Genomic DNA, 25,110 nt, shown 5'->3' with positions numbered 1-25,110 from the left:
CTCAGCCTTTGCACTGGCATAGATGTTTTTCTTAGCAGCGCAGTTAATGTCTTTCTGCCATATCTGGAAGGCTTTCCTTTTCTTGTCAATGATATGTTCAATCTCACTATCATTCTCATCAAACCAATCCTGATGTTTCTTAGTTTGGTATCCAGTAGTTTGTTCACATGCTGCGATAGTGGATGTCTTCAGTTTAATCCAGTGTTCCTCAACATTTTCAGAGAGTTCCGTTGGTAGATGTTTCTTGAGTGTGGTTTGAAAGCAGGCTCGCTTAATAGGATCTTGAAGGGCATGGATGTTCATTTTACGCCATGGTTTTCTTCCTTGGAGCCTACGTTGAGGAACAATATTAATGGCCATTTTAGAACACTGACAGTTGGTTCTTACTGAGCATACCCGACACTATCATTCAGTTCCATGCAAAACTTCTTAATTAAAAATCAGCCAGGCATGTTTTTTAACTTTTAAACTGCAGAAGATGAAGGTCAGAGTATGGGGCAAGGTCAGTAATAGGATTACAGGTACTCTCTGAACATGGCTGATTTTTAATAAATTTCAACAGATTGAGAACTCTGACAGAAAAAAGTCCAAAACGGCTCTGGGGTTTCTCCTCTCTCTCTTTAGACTTTGAACTCTCTATTCCATTTTGTGTATTGCCGTGAAAATTTGGAGGGTTGTTAAGCAAGCGTTTCTGAGTTCAGGACTGTAAGTTTTGTAAGGTTTTGTTTTGAAATGATCTTATGGGAAGCATCAGAATGGCATGGGGGGTATTTTCAATTTAACATTGCAGAATGTGAACAATCCATGCTGGCTATAGTATACAGCCACTCATGTCACATTAACCATCTAAGTAAAGGTAGCAGTGTTGGCCCATAAGAAAAGTATTTAAAATCTGTATTAGGGGAATACTGCTATTAAGCCAAACAAAATGTCACAACATAGTGTGATGTTGAAGTAAGCTGGCTGAAAGTATGAGTAGCTTGTGGTGAAAGTATGAGTCTGCACCTGGTAAGTCTTATGATGAAATGTGGGAGGACATAGCAGTGGCTCTGTTAGGCAGGCTTAGAGTATTATGAAAACAGGAATAAAAAGAAACTAGACAGTTTTTATATTAATTTATTAAAGTGCTTCTACTAAGAATGGAGATAGACCTGGGTAACAGCTGGGTATTTGCAGAGATGGGGAAGAAGCCATTGTATTGTTCTCCTTCCCAGTAGGCCTTCGTACAACCTGAAACCAACATACTCTATGTAATTCCCTGCCTACAAGATGTTTTGCCTGTGCCCTGGTCCTCTTCTTTCAGTATGGTCAAGGATTCGGGAAGAGGTGTACAAATTTTTGCAGGTTACCACTCTGCTCGTTTTATTTGACATTTTAGACATTTGATTATATTTATTAGCTGCCTTGGTTACTTTGGTAGAAAGGTGAGGTACGCATAAAGAAACACACATACACCAGTGTGCCCTGTATCATCAGTTATCTGGGAATAAGAAGCTGTTGCCTTGGAGGCACATACCATAATTTAACCATACATATACTGTTTTAAGTGTCACTTTCAGTCGGTTCTAGGCCTGTTGGATCTACACAGATCCTGAATCAATTAATAGCTAACCACATGAATCTCATCTGATTTCAGAGCCAACTACATCCCTTATACATTTGGGGGATTTAACAGCAATAATTCATTGTTTTTAGAACTGGATTGGTAAACAGGTCAAAGGCAGGGTTATAGATGCATAGTTAGGATATCTGCTGCTGCTGCTACTGCTGAGAAAGGTTAGACCACAAGTCTGTTGCCCTATATGAAATGCAATCCTTCCTAAATTTCAGTACTAAATACCGAGCATATAAAATTTCAGCACTCTAGTGGGCTGAAAAGCCTTTTGCATGGCAGATGTTCCCAGCTGTATCCCTCTTTCACCAGCTTCAATGTTCAGCACTACTGCCCTGGGGAAACAGCCTGGTTATGAGATTATGACAACGATGGTACGTGCTACACCAGGAAGCAAGTGGTCAGCCTGGAAGTAGATACACACAACACCGAACAGGGGTCAGGTTAATTGAATACCAACAGCAGCTAGTTTTATTCTAGTACGTTTATCTCATTGATAGACTAATGTAGAGATTAGCAAATTAAACAAAAGCCAATCTAGCACCATTGAGCTCTGTTCATCTGTGGGAGTTGGATAAATACTAGCAACACATTTAGACACAGAGTTAAATCACTGAAAATATTTATTTTGAAAGTGCAGAGGCACTGACTATGGACAATCCTTCACATCAGTTCATAGGTCAATTCTCTTAAACATTTAGATATGCGATATCTGTTCTTGTCCAGTTGAAAGTCTGTTCCTGAGTGCTTCTACAGTATATCGTATTCTAATTTGTCTTGATAAACTGTGAGGGGAAAATCTTTCACAGCTTTTTACTAAAGCTTCTCTTTTTTTACACTGCAGCACAATTGGATTGCAGTATTCTGAGGTTACATAAACTATGAAAGCTCTTTTCAACATACCCTCTTTATACAAGTTTAAATATATAAAATGTATTAAAATTGTTTTTATACATAAAATAATTCCAACTTCCTCCACTCTATTAAACCTTTGATTCCACATTAAATTCACTTCTGGTGAGATAGCAGCATATCCTGACATGCACAAGTTTTCTGCAGCTTATTAAATCCTTTTACCTTGCTCACTACATGCAAAGCATGCCATATGCCTACAGACACACTGTCCTCTGACAGTCCATCTTTAATACTCCATGTTGGATGAAATGTTAAATAGGAAATTTAAAAACTGCCTCCTACAATTCAATTAAAAGAACATACTGACTCATGGCAAGAGCTGATGTTACAGAATACTTGGCTGCCTGAACTACAGAAGTCATAGAGATCACCGTTGACACTGCTCAGAATTTTATCATTAACTTCTATAAAAAGCCGAGGTTTTAACACAAACCTGAACATAAGGTTTGTATTCCCTAATCGTCAGTTGGCCAGGATCTCTCTAATCCCTTCAAGCTTTTCTATCAGTTTACTTCTCAACGTCCTATAAATTAACCACATTGTATTAAATCCTTTCTTAGTTCTGACTTTATTACCTTAATTTTCTTGTGTTATGAGAAAGAAGAGTTGTTGAATTTGGGCAACCATACTCTGGTATAATACAAGTTACCAGAGGCGATGCCTCCAAAAACATCCACTACTTCATAAACATCCATTTGTCTTATCTTCTACTTACAAACAATGGTTTATACAATATTCTGTATTAGGTAAGTTTAGGAAACGCCCCAGAGAAAAATGATAATTGGCACCTCATTTGTAAGGCTCAAATATACACTGGAGGACTTAAGCCCAAATCTTAACCTAGATCTGTGAATAGGTTTTAGGACTGAGACATCAAGATTGTTCACAGACAGGCCACTGGGATCCCCATGCTGAGAACAATACTTCAAATTTATATAGCGCCCACAATGCTTCACATATTTTGTTGCAAACCTTACATTAAGCTTGCAAGATAAATGTTATCCCCACGCTTCAGATGGAAGCTTGAAGTTGAGCTCATACCAAGAGGTAATGCACCAGCTGGGTTCATAGCAGTTTCTTATGCACTAAGCTTCAGTAGCTTTTTCCTCGTTTCAACACATTTAACATTATGGCTAATTTATGAACATTTATCTTGTCCTAATACAAAGGCTCAGGGTTGCCTTGGCAAGTCAACAATGTGATTCTCAACATTTGCACCAGCATACTAGCGCAGCATGGCTACAATGTTAGTACACATCCCAATGTATCGTGTGTTTTTGATGTGGATGCCCCTTCCTAAACATTAACATGGTAGCACAGCAAGTCCTAGGATTAGGTTATTGAAAAAGGTGTTCAAGGTTTAATTTTAAATGTTTTTCGCAACAGTGCAGGCAGATCATCAGGAAGACATATAGCTAACAACTATGATGTTCAAAGTAGTTAAGATGGAGGCTTCCCTTCCTGTCTTGTTACATCAACATGCTGTCTCAACAAATTGCCCACATCCAAGACACACTGAAACTGAATTGTGCTGTGCTATGCTGAGTTAACCTTAATATCTATTTCAATTCAGATGCATCAAAGAGTGTAGTGCAGCAATTCCCAAAACAAGTGCAAACTTCTTAAAAGCAATGAGCAAAACCATCTGACAGCAGGTGATGATCTCTGCAAAGGTATCAGTGCATAAAGGTAAAAAATTATATTTCATTTGTAACAAATTGAAAAATTACATTGAAAATTCTGCATATTTACATGATCAAAACTTCATTTTAACTTCAAATTAGCTTCACTGTGAAGACATGGTTTCCACTGAGGCAAAGCTATCGAAAGAAAAGTTCTTTATTCATAGTCCAAACAAAATTAAGTCAATACTGTCCCAACAGGAACAGAGTAGGAGGTGAGCAACCCAGTCTGCAAGCCTTCATTTACTATTTAGCACCTGAACTGTTTTTCGGCCGTAATGGTAGTAGCTGTAAGCAGATGCTGTTGTTGTGAAAGCCGTGATGCACCTTCAGGGAAGAAAGAGTCAAATTAGTTTCCAAGCAAAAGATGGAGAAAGGTCGAGTTAAAACACCACAGCTCCCTAGTACAAAAGGGCATACACAAGGGAAGAAACACTCCACATATGAATAGAACACATTCCTGGTAGGGCAGGCTGAAATTGATATGTAACCCTTGGCTGCCTGGAAGCTTAAATGAAAATCTAGTTAAGCCAAAATATGAATATATGAATCCTCCTTATAATAAATCAGACCACCGGCCCATGTAGCCTGGTGGTTGTCTACTCTTGATTGACGGCAGCTCTTGTAGATGTCCTTCTCAGCCCGCTACACAACAGCTGTAGGGGATTGTACCACAGACCTTCTGTATACAAATCAAGCATATGCACTATAGGACTCCCCATACTAATACTTAGTAGTCATACAGCTGTTTGAAAATTCTAATTGATTCATATATCTTATCTTGTTACTCTCCTTACAACAACTCTGCAAGGTGTCAGTATAATTTCATACTGCAGGTGAGTAGCTGAGGCTAAGTGTTTCTTGTCTAGTGAGTTCATAGCAGAGGTGATTCCAGTCAGGGAATTCCCAATTCCTAAACCAGATACCAGCTCAGCATAAAGAGTAAATGCAATGTACATGCTTATTTCCAAGTAAACGTGCACACGATTAAGCTGCAAACCGTTTAATATCTTATCTGCTTTGATTTAATTTTGCTTGTAGATTAGTTGATTGCAACTGCTAACCTGATTTCAGCAACCAAAAAATCTATAATCTCTAAAATTGCTCAGGATCCCATTTTTCATCCATATCACATTCTTTTGGAATTGTCTGTTCTCTCACAAATCAGTGGTATCACAAAAAGTCTAAGGGCTACATACCATAAAGTCTGAAGATACATACTGTCCACATAATTGAAAACTGGAGCTGCTAAAGAAGCAGCCACTAAGATGAGTTGTACTACCGTGTTCATCTGGTAAGAGATGACATGAAAACCGAAGTCACACATTAACATTACTTTTCCACACTGAAATCGACAGGGACTAAAAATGCTTAACTTCAAGTAGTAATGCAAGTATGTAAACTGAAGCCTTTTGTTGTACCATTTGAAAATAAAAGAATTAATTGCTGCAGTTTTACTTCAACATCATGAACATATGAGCCCAGTTCAGATCAATTTGTGGTTTGAACCAACCAGTTTCCCAAGTTCAGACACAGGACACTCTGTTTAAACTTGAAAGTGGAGACATTCAAATCTCCTCACTTTACTTGTAAAAGTTCATGAACTTGAGGCTTGCTGCAACTTATACAAGTAATGCCAAAACATGATATAGTGTTATGTCTGAACCAGACCAGGAAATTAAACCCAGTTTAAATTATGTTCTCAAAAAAGATTCTGAAAATTCAAGACTTACATTAAAAAAAAATCACTAATGAGAAGCTGAGACAGAAAAACCCAAAAGGGACTACTCCCATCTGGTCTCCTTACAAGAGAAGTCAGAAACAAGAGAAAGAAAACCCATATTGCCAGTTCACCCCACTCCCCAATGACAGGATGAACAGGGAAGCAATACAGCATTTTCTCCCCAGGACTTGTTGATGCCAAAGTCCATGGCAGAGAACCACAGCACCAAAATCTTTTTGTAGTCTCTCAGTCATTTATTTGTTACACTCTCCATTCACATTTTTATGCATTGCAAGCCCTGCCTGACAGCAATGTAAAAAGCCATGATGGAGCATGCTCACGCATCTCGTCATCTGCTTAACATTCATACTTAACAATGCTGGAGATTGAGATATCTTAGGTACCAAATGGATAGCAAGATATACAATTACTCTTACCTTGCTGATGAATGTTGGCTTTAACTGAGCAGTGGCATAACATGGATTGAAATATCTACCAAGTGTTCTCTGTGAAAAACAGAAAGTTTGGTTTATAATATTTTTTTAAGAAAACACCCTCTAATTAGCATGTGAGCTAATAAGAACTAACTGATACATTTAGAAAGGTAATAAGACTCATTTTTCATTTTCTTGTTTATCAATGCATGTGTATGTGTATCCTCAACTATGCACATGGTGCTTTACAAAGAACAGTTTGAGAGGTGTCTGCCCCAATTTAAAACAGACATGAGGGGAGATGGAGGAAGAATATATGATTATTTCAATCACATATTCCTTGGCTTAAGGAAGCCAAGGAATATTGTAAGGAATATTGTAACAAATAGGGTATTGTAACAAAGGGGGGCGGGGTGTTCCAAGCGAGAAAGGGCATAGTCGTTTCAAGAAGAGACCTTCAGATGGCTGAGGGTGATGGGGCTGGACACGCAAAGCTCACAGGAAGGAATATGTCAGGGTATAAGACAAAGCAAGGTCATGGAGAATTGTGAAGTTTGGCCAAAGTCTGGGAGAAGCCAGTGTATAGATTTATAGAGGGCATTACATCTTCAGAGCAATGAGAGGTGAATAATTTTGTCAGTAAAGTGCTGGATAGACATGAGTGAATTAAGAAGAGACAACAGAAGGCCAGAAAAAAGAAAATTGCGATAACCGAGGCAAACATTACCAGGGCACAGAGCAGAGATTTTGTTGAGGGGACAGACAGGAAGAAGCTTATTTTTATAATGCTGTAAAGGGAGAAGCAACATTGTTTTTTTAAAATTTTAAGTTCTTTTAAAAAAAATTCAGGATGCATTTTAAATTGTTGTAAACTCCCCTGGGACCTCAGAGTGAAGGGTGGGTAATATATTAAATCATTATTAACAACAACAACAATTTGGCAACAAGATGATTAGGGGGGCAAGGGAAAGAGGAGTCAAAGAGAAAACTGAAGTTTTGTGCCAGAACGACAGGGTCGATGGTGATGCTGTCAATGGATAAGAAGAGTGAATAAATTAAGGAGGGCTTGGGAGGCTGGCCACTATAGGAACTGGAAAATGGATTAGATGGACTAATCCAACAGGGCTGTTCTTATACGGAAAGATGGTAAGTCTGATCTTGGACATACTGAGCCCCAAAGGACCCCAGTGAAGAGAGTGAAATGAAAGGAAGAGCTACTTCCTCTAGAAACACTGAAAGAGCATTAGACAGGTAGGACAGAACCAGCTGAGGACAACATCACACAGATCGTGGGTATAAATGGAGTCAAGTAAGAGACACAGTGATCAAATTCTTACAATTAAAAAGATTTCAAATGCAAGATAGTAAATGCACTCCAAAGCAGTTAACAGGTGACCAATATTAAAAAGTCTTATGTTACTGTGCAACCATGACATATTTTTTTTAGGTATCAAAGCGCAACTTTTTAATTAATTTCCTATCATCCCCAAACTCCTTGACAGAATCAGTGGTTATCCAAGAACAAGGAAACCTGTACAGTGCATCTATATATCCACTATCCTAAGTTCAAGATCATTTTTTAACAAAGATTACCCATTGTATGTTCGCTTTATGCTCGCTGTATCTACACCTCATTACTGCACACAAAAGTATGACTAGGATTTTAAAAGTCAAACACCTGCATACTTACTGGTGGAGGAAGAGTTTTGTAGCGTACATAAAAAACAGCAGCAATTAATGCAACATCCCTTAAAATTATCATAGATGTAAGAGGAACTGAAAAAGAAAACGAATGGTATTTAACAGCTATATATGCATGCAGAAAGACTATCCAAACCCGTATTACATGCACATGTATAGCATCCAAAGACCCGAAAATAAAATAAAAAGCAGTTGGTTTCTTTTATTTAATCTAAAATGGGCTATTCGGTTTGCTGTCCACATACACTACCACGCATTTAACACAAAAAATATACTGGATCCAAGTGCAGAAGACAAAAATCCACTGCTTAATTTGCAGCCGCTGCTATAAAATCACAATTATAAAGCAGTTAAAGAGTCAAACTTTTTTGTAAAAAAATCCTTTTTAATTTGTTTAAAAATGTATAAATAATATCTAGATTAATATTAATTAATCCTGATATACTTACGTTAGCTCTACAGTATACTGCAATCACTGCTTCAACCAGATATATTGAGTTAAAGGAGGCTTTTCTACATAAATGAAGAACCAACTCAATCATTTCTCAAATGTGAAAATGTATACTATTGAACAACCTACTGAACAAAGGCATTTCATTTACACATATTTAGAAACTGCTCTACCCTCTCTAGTAAGTATCAGAGTTTAATTCTTCCTATCATGATTTCAATTGCCTCAATTTATATCAATCCGCTACAATGAGCTAGCACTAAAATATACTTTGGTGGGCTTTTTGAAGGATATTGCTTTAAAGTGTGTTCTGTTGCTGCTTCTTTTAACTGTTTCTTTCAGTTGTGTTTTTAGATTTCCGTTTGTTACTGTTTTCATTGTTTAAATATTTCTAAACTGCCTCAGCTTACATCCTAGATAGGACAGAATTCTCAGAAGCAAATAAATACAACACCGTTCATGCAGAAGTGACCCCTTTCAACCAGTAGCAATTACCACTTAAAGTTAAGACTATCCACAAACATTCAAAGATCCAGCCATTACATCTTACACAAGAATATGAATTTCGTAAAATGAATTCCATGAAGAACATGTATTAACAACGTTTTCTTTAAATGTGAGTTTTACTATACCACTGTGTGGATGGTTGATTACTGTGAACCAAGCTGTCCTCTTGTCTGGATTTTAAGACCAAGCTGGGAAACCATGGGCATCATGCAACCAACTCATTCTGTTAATGCAAAGATTTCTACTTGAGCAATGGAACGTCCCTCCTCCCGCCCCAAGCTGTTCTGGGGTTTCCCCCAATCCTCTGGAGCAAATAAGGGGAAGGCACAGGGTTTGCATGGGGTGAGGGGAGGGGAGTTCCATTCCAGTAGCAGAAATCCTTGCACTGACAGAACAAGTTAGTTCGATACTGCCCTATACAATTAGAAAAATTACTTCTAACATTTCACAGTAATTAACTCTTTCAGTTAATTCAACAATAATATTAATTTGCTTACCTGGAATAAGATTTGCACAAGTCAGGCTAATGTACAGGATACTGATAAGAATTTTATCAGCCAGAGGATCCAGGGCACTCCCCAAAGCAGATTTTTGGTTGGCCCAATTTCGTGCAATAAAGCCATCCAACTGAAAACACAAGTTAAACAGACAGCTAAGAAAAAGCAAGCCTTATAATGCTACTGTTAACCTATCAACCTTGGTCAGGATTGAAAGAATTTCTTTAAGTATGACTAGGGCTTGGGCATTCCCAGTGGGATTTCTGACTTTTTTCTTTCCTTGAACAGCAAACACCTAAGCATGCCATATCACAAATTGCTTTTAAAAGTCTCCTCATTTTGACAATAAGTTTAGTATAGGCATGTTCAGGCATTTGTGTGAACCCTTGAACTCTGCATCTGTGGACTGGGCAGGACTCAGGTGGCAAGAGGTGACAGGACTGCAACCAAAACTGGGCTATTGAAACACAAGAGGAAAGTATTAGCAGAACTGGAGGAACCCCAAGGGTTGCAGAAATACAAAAGTATATTGGGATGAGAATGCTCAGTAGCCATGGAATGCTGAATATCATTTGGAAAAGAAAAGCAGAAGGGTGGGGGAAGAGAGCGCTTATAGCAATCTGGAGGAGGGCATAGCTGGCTAGCTGGCACTCTGAACAGATGCACCCCTTGCATACATTAATGGCCAACTACTACAATGGAATACACATTCTTTGGGAAATATAATGTATCTGTTAAAGCTGTCCTTTGAAAAGCAAGCAGAGATTAGAAGCATGTTGTCAAAACTTAAAAGGAATTTTTAAGAAGATTTTTAAGATAACCAGTCTCTTCTCTTAAACTGGAAATCAAATGAATGAAAAGAAAAACTTTCTTGTGTACAAGAACTGCATAGAAAGATGTTCTAATTTCTGGAAAGCATTTCAAAACAATATTCTAAGACTTACCAAATCTGTTACACCAGCCAGAGCAAACACACCCAATGCAATATTAAAGTCTTCTTCAACAATCAAATAGCCCAAAACTGGTGCCAGGCCAATTCTTGCTATTGAGAGTAAGTTAGGGACTGTCCAGGGGTTTTCATACTGGAAAGAACAAAAGCAACTGGAATTTAGGCTATTTCAAAATCAAATACACCCTACCTAAACTTAGCCTGCCTTGGTGTTGCTGTTAGCTACTCAGAAAGCCTTCAGGATGAAAAGCAAGACAAGAGACGCTCCAGATAAATATAAAATACCAAAGAGAGGAGAAACACACCCAGATACCTTTTGAATTCCCTCCTGTTAAATATTAATTAGGTGCCATCTCTGTTGTCTTTTCAATGCCCACTGAAGACCTCTCTCTTCCAACAAGCCTTAGAAGTAGTGACCTTTTCCAGGCTGCATCTGTATTGGAACTGTTTTAAAGATGTTTGGGGGTTTTTGCTCGTTTTCCACCCTGGGCTTCTTTTGGAGGAAGGGTGGGATATAAATGTAATGTAGTAATGTATAAGTGTAACAAAAAATGGCTATGGCTGCAATCCTACCCCTCCCCCCTTACCAGGGAGTAAGCTCCATTAAATTCAAGAGGACTTACTTAGAAGTAGGCATGATTAGGACTGTGCTGTAAAGGGAGCCTAGGGAGAATACATCCCTGTTGTAAAAACACAATGACTAAAGACGACCAGCCTGGCCCCAATCACCAGCCAGAGAAAGAATCGCTGCAGGGAGCTTGCTTCTTCCCTCCCTGTAACTGCTGGGGGCTGCAGAGGCAAGAGGAAGGGCATTTTGGTCTTTTGCATAAACTAGAGGAACAAAGGCCACTCGATTGATTTTTGTATTGTGATTTGTTGTAAGCCTCCTCAGAGATCGTTTGATAAAAAGCCAAGGTATAAATCTTCATACAAAATAATAAATAAGGTGATATTCTGCCAAGTTAACACAAGGAAATAGTTTTACACATAACTGCGTACCTCTTCTTTTGGGATGATCAGATCTACCAAGATCCTTTCCCCATTTTTAAATATATGAAGTTCACGATTAACTACCAAAATAAGTGACCAGTATCAGACATAAGTGAGATTGTTTCTCACATTTGATTTCCAAACAGATTTATCCAGCTTGTTTTAGAATCCAATCTTGTAATGCAGTTTTAGAAGAGACAGCTTCCATCCATTCTTTTTATTTCATCATATGAGAGAAAACTGCCAGAAGTAAAGAAATTTCTGTGGTCCCAAATACATTTACATAAGAATTCAGAAGGTTTTAACATCTTAGTACGTAAACTCAGGATTGGCTTAAAGTGGTAATACCTTCAAAATCTTATTCAAAATAATTGTTTCATGATTCTACTGGAAAAACATTCAGGCTGTTTTGGATGTGTCCCTTTAAAACAAAAACCATGACACTGGAACATTTAAAGCAAGATGCTGCAGTGGTTAGGGTACTGGGCTACGACTAGGGAGATCCAGGTCCAGATCACCAATCAGCCATAAAGCTTGCTGGGTGATCTTGGGTCAGTCACTATGGCTCAACCTAAACTACCTGACAGGGTCACTGTAAGGATAAAATGAGTCAGGGAGACAACCACATGCACTACCACAGGCTTGGAGCAAGGGTGGAAAAAATGTAATAAATGGCTAAAACAATTCCATGAGACTTGTCGGAACGAAGCCGAGAAGGGGGCTGGGGCTGGGGTGGGGAGAGGACTCCTGGCAGTGCCCGCCCCTACCAGTTCAGTGTATCCGCGGGGCCTCGCTGCCTCAGCGCCAGACTCCGAAGACGCTGCGGGCCGCCGAGGGCCGCCCCCATAGCTGGTGCGCGAGCGGCGCGAATGTCCCGGCCCACGGAAGGAGCAGGAGAAAGAGGGGCTCCAGGCTAAAGAAACCAGCCGCTCGGAGCTGGGCGGGCGCAGGCGCAGTAGTCCGCGGCGCTCCGGGCAGGGCGAGGAGGATGTGGAAGGAGCCGCGGCGAGGCCGCTCGACGAGGAGGCCGCGAGCACCGCTCGAGGGAGGCTGCGGCGCGCGCTGCCCGCTACTCTTGCAACTGCTACGGTGCCCTTAACAGGTCGTGCGGGACTTGCGCTCCTCAGGAGCCCCCACCCACAGGCTGTACCTTTGACCAGCCAAGCCGCGGGCAACATGGCTTGGATGGTCCAGGACTGGGGCGGGAGACCTCTTCACCCGCTAAGGTGACTCGGGGTGGGAGAGGGGGCGGCGGCAGCTGCGTGCCCCTCCCCTCCTGCCACTCCCACAGGCGACCGCGGCATCACCCTGCATTCAACTTAGCCCTAGTGCTCCGGCTCGCAGCTATAACCTTACGTGGCTTTTACGACATCGCTGCCAAACTTTACGGCAAGACTCAAGTTTCTCCTGTTAAAGGGGCAGGCAACCTATTTTTCAACCCCAAACGCGGACCTTTCTCCCGGCGCCGACGTTTGGCCTGAAGTCGGCCGGCGCCGTGGTGTATTGAAGTACAAAGGCTCTCTGCAGGAAGTACACTTATCACATGCTCATGCCTTTGCTAAGGTCATGGTCACTGCTGCGTGCTTTTTAAAATTTTCCATTGTCTTTAATAAACACACAAAAGAAAGTAAGATACAGTAATAGAAGTAACTTTACAGTTAAATTGATTTAATATTGTACACCCGGCTGAAGAAAGGGCATAGGCTCTTCAACAGTATGTGAGCAAGCTATAATTTATAAAAGGGTGACAGTTTACTTTTACTGGATTTAAGCTACTTTTAAGGGTACAGCGGCAGTGCTTGGTCAATTCAAATGCAACAGGATCACCACAGTCCACCCCAGAAATCTTCAACCTTTTCAAACCTGGGACCCGTATCTTAACTTTTTGCCATACAATTGTAGGGTGGTAGTGCTGCTGTTGAAACCCACCTTAGATCAGCCTCTGACCTAGTTGAAGAGCAATGGCCAACACTCTCCCAAATGGTCATGCAGAACCCTCCACCTCTCATCCACCTTGGCAGCAAGAGAAGGGCACAAAGTGTTCCTATGGGCATGAAGGTATTGAATTTGCTTCTGGGTAAGCATAAGGCACAGCTGATGCATCTTTCTCTCTTCAACACTAATGCAATGAAAAAACAGTAACATTCTTAAACACAGTATTAGTACCCTGTGCTGGAAATTTCTCCAGCATTCCCAACACTACACTTAATTGTAAGTGGTCTTAATCTTCAAAACTTGCCTCTGAAACTGGCTGTCAGCCAAGGATCAACACTATACAATATGGCACTATTTCAAAATCTCCTTTTCCTTTCAAGCGAGGCTTTCTAAAGAACAAAAATGAACAAAACCTGGACTCGGGAAGAAGACAAACGCGAGTGAAAGCGGGCTAAAAAGAGAGGAGGGCTCGCCCCGTCTCCTCAGCCAGAAAAGGTGCGAGCAAGATGTCTTGCAGGGTGTGGGTGATCCACACCGACGCCAGCAGCGGGGGCTCCTTGATGCCCTCCTCTGCGCCATCTTCTGCCTTCAGACCGGACTCCAGGTTGCTGGATAGAGGCTGCGCAGGCTCTTACTCAGCCATGCTGAAAGTGGCCCAAATGTTATTGCATAAAATCTTCACAGTGGACAGATCACAGTACATACACCTACTTCAAAATTATCTCCATGTATGACTTAGTTGCGATTCTAATTTTCTACATTGTCTATGTCTTCAGAATTTACCAAATGCAGGCCTGCATCAACTGGCCACTTGCAATCCTTTCTTGGGAACTTCTGAATTGGGATTCCCATGGCTCCAGACTGCACCAGGGCCTTTGAAAATGTGATGGACTCTGCAATCTGCATTTGTAGCTGGAACCAATGCATGTGTGTTGGCTGAGCTGCTTGACTGCCATGGTGATCCAATTTAGCTATCAGTTTGTAATATGATTTATTCTACATCAACAAAAAATGTTGATTTTTATCTTGTTTTAACTTATTGTTGGCTTTTGTAAACTTGCTTCTCTCTGCAGCCCCAGCGCTTTGTATTTTGAATGTTCATTGTGAGCCACTATGGGCACAGCATGCTGTAGAAAGGTGGCATATAAATAAACCCAATCAATCAAAACCTGTGCTAAATGTTATGGGTTGCATCCATCATGAGGTATACTCAGAGTATAGCCATTGAAATTAGTGGACATGACTAACTTAACGTCCAGTGGATCTACTTCAAGTATAATTTAGTTTGATGGAAATGGACTGCCTTCAAGTTGATTCTGACTTATGGCTACCCTACGAATAGTGTTTTCATGGTAAGGGGTATTCAGAGGGGATTTACCATTGCCTCCCTCTGAGGCTAGTCTTTCCCAGCTGGCTACAGCCTGCTCAGCTTGCCACAGCTACACAAGCCAGCCCCTTCCTTGTCCGCAACTGCCAGCTGGGGGACAACTGGACTCCTTGGGACTATGCAGCTTGCCCACAGCTGCACAGGTGGCAGGGCACGTAACCCCTGGGCCACTCACTGTGGGGTGATCTTTAGCTGGCCCTTTACACCCAGGAGACATGAGCGGGGATTTGAACTCACAGACTCTGGACTCACAGCCAGGCTCTCCTCCCCACTGTGCTATAATTAGTGTGTGCTATTAACTCAGAGTGAGAGCCAGTACGGTGTAGTGGTTAAGGTGCTGGACTACAACATGGGAGACCGGGGTTCAAATCCCCACACAGCCATGAAGCTCACTGGGTGACCTTGGGCCAGTCACTGCCTCTCAGCCTCAGAAGAAGGCAATGGTAAACCCCTTGTGAATACCACTTACCATGAAAACCCTATTCATAGCGTCGCCATAAGTCGGGATCGACTTGAAGGCAGCACAACTAACAACATTAACTCAGAAATTCAATTTCATTAGCTGAAAAAAATGTGCAAGTTACATAAGATAGTTCTGAAAAAAGTGATTAAAAAGTTACTAATATCCCATGTTCAATCCCTTTTAGATAATCTAAATAGATAATAGATTCCCTAGATACATAAATAATAGTGTAACTGGCAACTGCTGAAGAAAGTAAATAGAATGACAGAGTATCAGCCAAACATGCACTTACACAAAACTAGCCATGAGCATTTTTCCACGTCATATTCAGAAAACATGAGGCTACAATCTAGAATCATATCAAGCGAATGCAAATTACTTTGAAAAATTATTGTAATCGTTCATTAGTGAAATCTCTCCCTAATAGGCTTTGTTCAGTGTAAGAGATGAATAGTTAAAAATAGTTCACAGCAGTGCAGACCATACAGTTTGTGAATTTTAGGCCCTCGAATAGATTAAAGATTTAAAAATTTCTTACACCTATGCTAAAAATAAATTGGGTTGTGACCTGTAAATGGTATGAGTAGTTTCTCTACTCCTTCACCTGAGGACATGAGTAATACATATACCACATTGATCTGCCCTCCTTCAAGCTGCTGAAGAGGCCATAGGACATAAATCCTACTGGCAGAATTCAAGATTATATGCTAAATCCACACACACGAAAAGCATGTACTTTATCAAACTGCACCAACTGATAAAACGTTATAACTTTATTGCTGTTTTTAAATAATAATCTAATATTGTACCCTTTTTATGACATTAAGACAGCTTAGCAATTTTATACAAAGGACACTCATTTACAGTCCACTGAATCTACACAACAGCACATGCAGAAATGTAGTTTGATCTTTCAGTTTTTTAAAGAAAAATAGGTAACACTGTATTAGTGTAACTCCATAAGAGTATAAGCAAAATTGTTCAAATATTTGTTAGTTTTAAACAAAATTACAACATGAATAATTTGAAACATTATGTCATTCGCCTTTCAGAAGTATTCTAACTAGTAACGTTAACTTTTAAGAAGTTGACTATTGGTATGCCTGAGTTTCCAAACTGGACACTTTCAAAAGCAATCACGCAATTCAGACAAGAATAATGAATGAATTACGCACTTTCAAACTCCCCCTCACACATGGCTTCCTGTTTAATGGTAACCATCATTGTTTGAATCAGTAAGCTACAATTACAACAAAGATAGAAAATGAAAAGGAAGCTTCATATGAATACAAATACACACTTGTTTCTGCTTGTCTGAATTGAGCCTGTGTGTTTACTGCAGTATGCAACATGAAAGTGTATTTTAAATCCTTGTGGTTGCAATTAAACATCTTGCATTAACATTCTTTCTTGCAGTGGACTTTTGAAGATGAAACATGTTAAAACTCATTGGTGTAATGAAACTTACATGACTTCCAAATGGCAGCTGAAGTCATTTTCTCCAATACGACTTTACCCTATTTGAGTAGTCTCTGCATTTATGTGAAATAAAGTCACTTAGTGTAACAGAAAGTACGGATTTTTAGAAGGGTCTTGCATCTCTGCCTTGATTAAGATATTATTATTAATATAGTACTATGTCATGTTCTATTGATCACGTTCGAACAAATCAGTTACTTCAACATTTTCGTCCACTGTTGGGTTCCTTCACATAGTTTGAAGTTGATATAATCTTGGACCTTTTTTCAAGAAATAACCCTGATCATTTAAAGATCCAATGAAGTTTTCAAAATCAGTTACCTGGAAGAATCATACACAATAGCTGTATTATCTGGACAGAAAAACATTACTATTATTATTATTATTATTATTCACTAATAGGCAAAAAAAAACCCTTGTGGTTTAAGAACATTCTTATAACCAACAAATATTTCTATCAAACTTCAAACAGCAGGGAAATTGGGCAGCTATAGTGAATGTACCAGAGGAACAGGAGACCTGACCTCCTTTCTGAGATATTGTACTGCCCTACACATTTGTCAAAATGCAAACACAATTTGGGTTGGTCTTTCACAGTCCAATCCACTTCCTGTGTAGCTTGGAAGAATTTGGTTACATGTGCCCCTGAGCATATGGTGAGTGGTGGCAACACCTGCAATCAGCCCAAATAAGAGAAACAAGACATGCACTGTGTTGATTTTGTTTTAGCAGGGAGGAAGCAAGAATGTTAAGACAGTTTATATAGTTCAGATTAGTCACTTTAAATATGTTTGATTTACTTCCTAATTTTAGTGATGTTTCCTACAGTAAATCATTTTCTTCTGCTTCTGTTTCTGTGAATCTGTGGAGTATAGCAGCACTTCACATAATTTACACAAAAAACTCTCAAAACAATCGGGGAATAATGGCACTGCCTATTTTGCAAAACAGTCTCCAGTGGACAAATGAGGAGTGTCTCAGTTTGCACAAGATAAAACAATGGGAGGTGAAATATATTCTACCAAAATTCTAGGTGTGCTCTATGTTTTTAATTAACCGTGCACACTCTTCCTTAAGTGGAGTGGTTTAAGCATAGCAGGCTGAACACATGTATCTCGGGCAGGCCAAGTTTGTTTTCTCCAACAGCTAGAGTCATTGCTTAAGTAGCAACATATAGTAATCAGTCTGATTTTACATGAAACTGCAGTTTCAGATTCAACTGTTAATGCGCCCAAAATCGAAATACAACATAACCTCCAGTTTGAAACACAAAAGGCTATCTTCACCATCATATGACATTGATCAATAAAAAGGTTTTGAAATTAATAAAAATAAATTTGACACAAATTTCTAGGATGAATGATGAGAGAAATATAATTTTTTAGATTACATTCTCTGTAGAAACAGTAGTAACACAGGAAAGAACCAAAATAAGAGGAACACCAACATACAAAAAATTTAATTCTCCATCTTTGGAGTAAAGTAAGTAATCTTTATTGCAGAGTTAGCCATAGGCCATATGCAAGATACAAACAGGTAAAAAATTCATAGGTATAAAATTAACATATCATGTCAAAACATTTCAGGAGGCGTTTGGCAGGGCATTTATCTCTGCAGCAAAGGACTCTCAGTTTTTGAGCTGCAACAGCAAAATTAGCAGTTGCAAAGGTCACTAAATTAAAATCATCAGATAAAAGCGCATATACTCTTTCTCTGTCAGAGCAAGGTCCTAAGAGAATTAAAAAAGGAGAAAGAAATTTTTGTCTGGGGTCGTCAAAAAGTGGGCAGTGGAGTAGATAGTGAACGATGTCCTCGATGGCCTTGCAGCCATAAATGCATTGGCGCAGGTTCACAGGGATACCCCGAAACCGTCCTTCAAGGTAGGCCGTAGGCATGGCTTGGAGGCGGAGAGCCATAAAGGCTCTTCTAATGGGGGGGTCTATCTATGGCTTCTAAATATTTTGACATATGGTGATTTAATTTAATGCAGGGGTACCATCTTGAAAAGGGGGCCATCTCTATGGATGCACGGTCCTGTGCTGCATCACGGTCAAGGATCCAGTTGCGAAGGGCGATGTTACTGAGATCCATAAGTTTAGCTGGGGAGGGGTCATATTTAGAAAGGATTGTCAGCTATTCTGTGGCTCCCTCAGATTGCATTTGTGCTTGCCAACACTGCTTGGCCAGAGATGCATCGTCCATGTTATTGAGACGAAGCCAGTATCTTAGAAGAGCTAAGTCTATGCGTGCCGTTATTGAGGGCAGTCCCAGTTCGGCTCTGAGATGGGCTGCCGGGGTCCCCTGTGGGAGGCCTAACAGTTGCCTCATAAATATATTCTGGATGGACTCTAGTTTAGTTCTGGCCATATTTCCCCATCTTTGGAGATGCAGTCCTGATTCCAGAGGGAGGGGGAAAAGAGAAGGGGAGATTGGGTGAGTGGGTGGGCAGGCACTGGGCAGAGGGAAAGCGCCTTTCCATTCCATTCCAAAAGGAACACGTGAACAGTATCATTGTTTTTCAGGGTTTCCCTCACCTTTTTATTCTACAGCAGACACATGTAGTCTCCCACCCAAATTTAAACCAAAGCTGTCCCTGGCCACACAAGATATTTATTCCCCTTTAAACAGGCATGGCTTCCCCCAACGAATCCTGGGAACTGTAGTTTGTGAAGGATGCTGAGAGTTGCTAGGAGACGCCCTATTCCCCTCCCAGAGCTACAATCACCAGAAGAGGGGCTGACAGTTAAACCACTCTGGCCACTGGAGCTCTGTCAGGGGAACAGGAGTCTCCTAACAACCGCCAGCACCCTTCACAAACTACACTTCCCAGGATTCTTTGTCGGAAGCCATGACTGTTTAAAGTGGAATAAATGTTTGGCGTGGATGAGGCCCCCTGATCAATCAAGCCAAACAGCTGTTAGTCTGGCTTTTAGAATACTGAGTTGGTTTTTACTGAGCATGCCTGAGCTTTTAGACATCAATGTTAAATTTCTTAAAATTAAAAATCAGCTAAGCATTTTTTTTTAACTTTTAAACTGCAGAAGATGAAGATCATAGCATGGGGGTCAGTAATAGGGTTAGAGGTACACTGTGAACATGGCTGATTTTTAATTAATTTCAACAAATTATGAGAACACTGAAAGAAAAAAGTCCAAAAGGGGTCTGTTTCTTCTCTCTTTTTATACTTCAAACTCTCGATTCTCTCTGTTTTGGGTATTGCCAGGAAAACTTAGAGGGTTGTTAAGGAAGCATTTCTAATTCAAGACTATACTTTTTTTAAGAATTTGTTTACAAATGAGACTGTGAAGCAGTAGAATGGCATGGGAGGGATTTTCAATTTAACTTGATGGAATGTGAAAAATTCATGCTGACTAAAGTATAAGCCACTCTTGTGGCTGTATAATTTATTAAATTTCTATCCCGCCCTTCCTCCCAGAAGGAGGCAAAGAAGGGACAAAACACTAAAGACATCTAAAAAAGATCTTAAAAATAAAACATCTTAGAAACGTCTTAAAAAGCAATTCCAGAACCGACACAGACTTGGATAAGGTCTCTACTTAAAAGGCTTGTTGACAGAGAAAGGTCTTCAGTGGGCACCAAAAAGATAACAGAGATGGTGTCTGTCTAATATTTAAGGGGAGGGAATTCCAAAGGGTAGGTGCCACAATACTAAAGGTCTGCTTCCTATGTTGTGTATAACGGACCTCCTGATAAGATGGTATCTGCAGGAGGCCCTCACCTGCAGAGCGCAGTGATTGGCTGGGTATATAAGGGGTAAGATGATCTGCAATTCTTTCAGCAGCAGGATAACATGTTTGCAATACCCTGCTACAGTGAGCAGTCTCGCCGCTGCATTTTGCACCAGCTGCAGCTTCCAGACCAACTTCAAGGGCAGCCCCACATACAGCGCATTATATTTAATCCATCCTGGAGGTTACCAGTCCATGGACAACAGGCTGTCCAAGTCCAGAAACGGCTGCAGCTGTCTTACCAGCTGAAGCTGGTAAAAGGCACTCCTAGTCCCCAACATCACCTAGGCCTCTAGTGACAAAGGCAGATGCAGGAGCTCCCCCAGACTATACGTTATAAGCTTCTTTTCGCACCAGAAGTTCATCTTTAAGCTATTTAAATATTTTTCAGTAAGGGAATTTCAGAAACAATTTGTGATATGGCACAAGTATCTGCTATGTGAAAAGTGGCAGGGAGAAAGAGATAAATTCACCCAGGCTAACCAGCCCTTCAGTTCACCTAAAGTAACCCCTTTACCCCTGCCATTGTGTGGAAACACTCCACTGAACTCGGTGAAACATGTTTTGTGTCAAGATGCTAGGCATGTATTGAAGTGTTGTGTCAAAACTGCCTGAAGCATTATGTCACTTACTATATTCTACTAGGCCTATTCATTTTTTCTGTTGATATTTAAAGCTTTTTTCATGAAAGAAAAAAATGAAACCATTTAACTGAAATTATTTTCTAGATATTGTTTAAAGTGTGGCAAAACACATTAAACTGTCACCAATTGTCCTAAGTTATCTACGTCATTGTCAGTGTTTGTACAGTGCAATACTGCAGAAATTAAAATTTGCAGAAATTGCAACACACTTGGATCAAGACAGTCCATAGATGACAAGCTGCTCAAGAAGGAAGAAAAGATTTAGTAACAAAGCTTGTGGTGCAGATGTTAGATAAACTATTAGTAAAACAACCAGTCTCAGTTTCTAAATACATAGGCCAAAAGGTCAGAGCTGCAGCAAAATAAGATTTCTCTGAACAATGAAACTACAGATGCTGGGATCCGAGCCCAATTCAAACTGCTGGTTTTGACTGATAAAACTCTTTATGGCTCAGGTCCCCAATATCTTCTGGAACATCTCTCCCAATCTGAACCTACCTGGACCCTTAGATCTTCCTCTGAGGTCCTTCTCCAGGTCCCCTCTCTTTGGAAGGCTCAGAGGATGGTGACAATGGAGAGGGCCTTTTCAGTTGTGGCTCCCTATCTGTAGAATATGCTCCCCAGTGAGGTCCGCCTGGTGTCTTCACTGACATTTTTTTGGTGCCAGGTAAAGACGTGCATTTCTCCCAGGCATTTGATAGATTAGGATGATGTTTTAATATGCTGCTAAACCTTCCTGTGGCTGTGGGGGTGTGTGTTATTGCTATTGTTTCCTTGTTTATTGTTATGTTTTTATAGTGTTTTATTTATTTTTGTTTTAACATTTTGTAAGTCGCTTGGGAACCTTTGGGTATCAAGTGACTAATAAATCAAATAAATCAAATCATATTTTTTTCTACTGAAAATTCCAATAGCTAATTTAATCCTTTAAAAACATACAGCATATTTTGACTTACTTTTATGTTTACCTCCTTTGCAATCTGCCGAAGCTGTTGAATCTCAAAGAGGTTGTTGTGGGTTCTTTCTGCAATACGATGAAGGGCAGAAACAAATCTCTTTGCTTGTGACCTATTGCTCATTCCAGAACCATGCTGAGAACGATCAAAATCCAACTTCCCAAACTCATCAGAATAAGTTCCTAACATGCTTAAGGAAGAAACACATAGAATCATATAGAACCTATCAATCAGCAATTAAGGTAAAACTATAAACTAGGCAAAGAACTGTCTTTGGAAGAGTTAATACTTCCTGCCCTTAAACATAATGAGGGTTTGAAGCCTTTATTAAATAAATTTAAAAAAGCATGCAGATTGCAATTCTTCTCACTATGTTCAACATATCCCAAAACACTGTTCAACTACTGCTCCTACCTAGATCACCCCGCCAGCCTTCATAACACATTGCACAACCTGTGCTAAATCTTCCAAAAGCAAATACTTGGGGAAATGAGTAATTAACTTTTTTTTCAACCTGGCACACTCCAGATGTCTTGAATTATAACTCCCATAATCCCTGACCACTGATCCTGTTGGCTGTGGCTGATAACAGTTTGAGTTCAGCAACATCTTGAGTAGGTTTGCCAGGTTCTTGGCCTGAGACTGATCCTGTATCTTTAGGAGAAGAGAAAGTCAGCCAAGTGCAGGTGTTCTTGCAACACTGTTATGGGGAAAACCACAAGATGGAATTCTTCTTTCTCCCTGCACAACTTTTAAAGATACAGAAGACCTCTTGGAGGCCGGGCCTGGCTCACTGATTCCAGCACAGAATTCCCCGGCTATGGGGAATGTGTACATGTAACTGAAATAAATGAAAGTACCTCCTGTTTTTTAAGAGCTCCAGGTGTACGTTAGAACCCAAGCCTTTTGTTTGCTATAAATTGGGCTGCCAATTATTTTCTGGGCTCAAGTTCTGGGCTCAAAGGACTAGTTTTGACCCTTTTAATGGTGATTCCTCAGCTGTGGAATGCCCTCCCCAGAGAGATCAGCTTGGCACCATCATTTACCAACTTTCAAGCACCAAATAAAGATCCTCCTTTCACCCAAGCATTTCAGTCTTAAGTGAGGTTATATGGTAGATTATGCCCCAGGCTCTTTTTACTGTTCATCATTAATACAGTGGGTTAAGTTGTTGCCGGATGAGAACTTTAAGTCAATTAATTTGTTAAAAATCATTTTAAGCTTTGTGTTTTGTATGCTTTTACAATTGCAAGTTACTGCGAGACATTTTTATAAGTGACAAAGAGATGTAATAAATTATCATTCTTACTGTGCATACTACCTGTATTTCATTATTTCTATGACATCTTCAGCATCTTCTTTGGTGGCCTTTTCTTTTAATTCTAACCTTGACCGTGCCTTAAACAAAAAATCATAATTAAAATGTAAGTTAATATGGGTTGTATCCAAGTCATACTTTGAGCAGAACTGCTGAAATCAAGGGGCATGATTAACTTGTCCATTGACTTCAATGGGTACACCTCTTATGATTTAGTCAGATACAACACCAACAACAGCTCCTCCCAAATTTAGTCAGACTAGAAAGGCTACATGAAAGGAGTTTGTGCCTGGGGTTAAAGAATACAAATATACACCACATTCTTCAATTTGAATATGGAGATAGTTCAGCAAAGTTGCTGAATTTTGACATTTTTTTTAAAAAAAGGCCCGTTAAGAACACATGCTTCATACACACAAGGTGTCAGGTTTAATCCCCAGCATCTCTAGTTAAAGGACCTCGGATAGCTGATTTGGGCCCAAGATCTTGCAAGTACCACTGCCAGTCATAGTGCATAACACTGGGCTAGATGGATCAACAGCATGACGCAGTTTAAGTCAACAAAGAACCATGTTGCTCTCTGGAATAAAAATTTAGCACAACAAAATTTAGGAAGAAGGTAGCTTAGAGATAGCATCAAGGTAAAGTATTAGGGAGAGAGGAGTGCAGTTAATTGTAAAGTTAAGTTGAATGAAGAACAAAATCTTGCAAGAAGGGTTAATCTGGATTGCACCAGTAAAATCATATTTGAGAAGTGAGACGTTCTAGTACTACTCTACTTGCTGCTGGTGAAATCTTTTGTGGAATAGTGTCCTGTTTGGGGGATGATATTTTAAGTGATCTCTCTGCTTTGAGACTATTCACAGAAGTGAGATTATAAAACTATCCATGCAAGGATATATGAAGGACCATTCAAGGAACTGAGGGATATGAAAATGGCTACAGCCTATTAACTTTTAACTTGCTTAATTTTGTATACGCAAAACAAGTCAGTAGACGCATTAAAAAAAAAAGATGGTGAGACTTTCCTTGCTTCCCTGGAATCTCAAGAACTCAACTCAAATTTCATCCAACTCTAGTCCCATCAGGTTGATGGCATCATGTACTAATTAAAATAAATCAGTTCTTTAAGATGTAAGGGAATCTTTGAGCTGTCTTTTCCTCCCAACATGAAAATCACTAACATCTTAGCAGTCTGTCACTTGTCGAAAATGTCCTATTGTAAACATTTCTAGCAACTAGAAATTGTGAAATGAAAGGATACCTCAGTAAGACGTATCAATGACTCCAGCTGCCGTGTGGTGATAGGTGTACTATCTGCTCTTTGGCTTTGTTGCCGGAGCTCAAGGTAGAATTCCTGGAGGATCTGAGCAGCTTCTGGAGATAGTCTGGGATGTACATACTGCCGTGCATAGCCAACATACTTCCTTAACAGCTGGTGTGGAATTGGGTCAATGTTTTCTCCTGGAATGACCTAACAAGTGAAAATATGGCTTAGGTATTACAACATTCCACTTCATTTGGAGAAATGGATAGCACCATCAGATTTGAACCATGGTGGTTTCCACAGGTAGACTGTTAAGGTTGGGAGACCAAGGCTGAAGTCTCACCTCATTCATAGGTACTCAATGCAAGTCATTCTGTGATATATCCTCACAACACAGGGCGTTTTGTGAGAATGGATGTAACAAGTGTAAAATCCTTTGAGCACTGAACTG

The 25,110-nt window shown here is 40.0% G+C and overlaps 2 protein-coding genes across 13 annotated transcripts in view; both read right to left on the bottom strand.

Moving 5' to 3' along the window:
- Positions 1-2,217: 2,217 nt before the first annotated feature.
- On the bottom strand, positions 2,218-12,811 carry CRLS1 (cardiolipin synthase 1). The gene is made up of 7 exons (XM_061622516.1): positions 12,229-12,811; positions 10,467-10,604; positions 9,523-9,652; positions 8,057-8,142; positions 6,370-6,438; positions 5,409-5,500; positions 2,218-4,536 (listed from the first exon to the last, which is right to left on the bottom strand). The coding sequence occupies exons 1-7, from the start codon at positions 12,637-12,639 to the stop codon at positions 4,449-4,451; spliced, it is 1,014 nt and encodes a 337-aa protein (XP_061478500.1). The 5' UTR covers positions 12,640-12,811; the 3' UTR covers positions 2,218-4,448.
- A 3,190-nt stretch (positions 12,812-16,001) lies between these two features.
- MCM8 (minichromosome maintenance 8 homologous recombination repair factor) overlaps positions 16,002-25,110 on the bottom strand; it is a 36,517-nt gene continuing 27,408 nt past the window's right edge. For all 12 annotated transcript variants that reach the window (XM_061622512.1, XM_061622504.1, XM_061622510.1 and 9 more), the window contains exons 16-19: positions 24,657-24,866; positions 23,396-23,472; positions 22,075-22,264; positions 16,002-17,046 (exon numbers count right to left, since the gene is read on the bottom strand). In XM_061622512.1, the coding sequence (XP_061478496.1) occupies positions 16,954-17,046; positions 22,075-22,264; positions 23,396-23,472; positions 24,657-24,866 (570 nt within the window). In that variant the 3' untranslated portion in view covers positions 16,002-16,953. The remainder of the gene's footprint in view (positions 17,047-22,074; positions 22,265-23,395; positions 23,473-24,656; positions 24,867-25,110) is intronic.

Source organism: Rhineura floridana, chromosome 4 (assembly GCF_030035675.1).
Source record: "Rhineura floridana isolate rRhiFlo1 chromosome 4, rRhiFlo1.hap2, whole genome shotgun sequence".
Lineage (NCBI taxonomy): Eukaryota > Metazoa > Chordata > Lepidosauria > Squamata > Rhineuridae > Rhineura > Rhineura floridana.
The sequence above is the reverse complement of the archived record's forward strand: the minus strand, read 5'-3'. Positions and strand labels throughout refer to the sequence as shown.

Bases quoted from the DNA above. Each gene is read 5' to 3' on its own strand.
- CRLS1 (XM_061622516.1), bottom strand. From the start codon at position 12,639: ATGTTGCCCGCGGCTTGGCTGGTCAAAGGTACAGCCTGTGGGTGGGGG. The intron at 10,605-12,228 runs GTAGGGGCGGGC...TGTTCTTTCCAG, and splicing joins CCCGCGGATACACTGAACTG to TATGAAAACCCCTGGACAGT. The intron at 5,501-6,369 runs GTAAGAGTAATT...ATCTCTTACCAG, and splicing joins AGCCAACATTCATCAGCAAG to ATGAACACGGTAGTACAACT.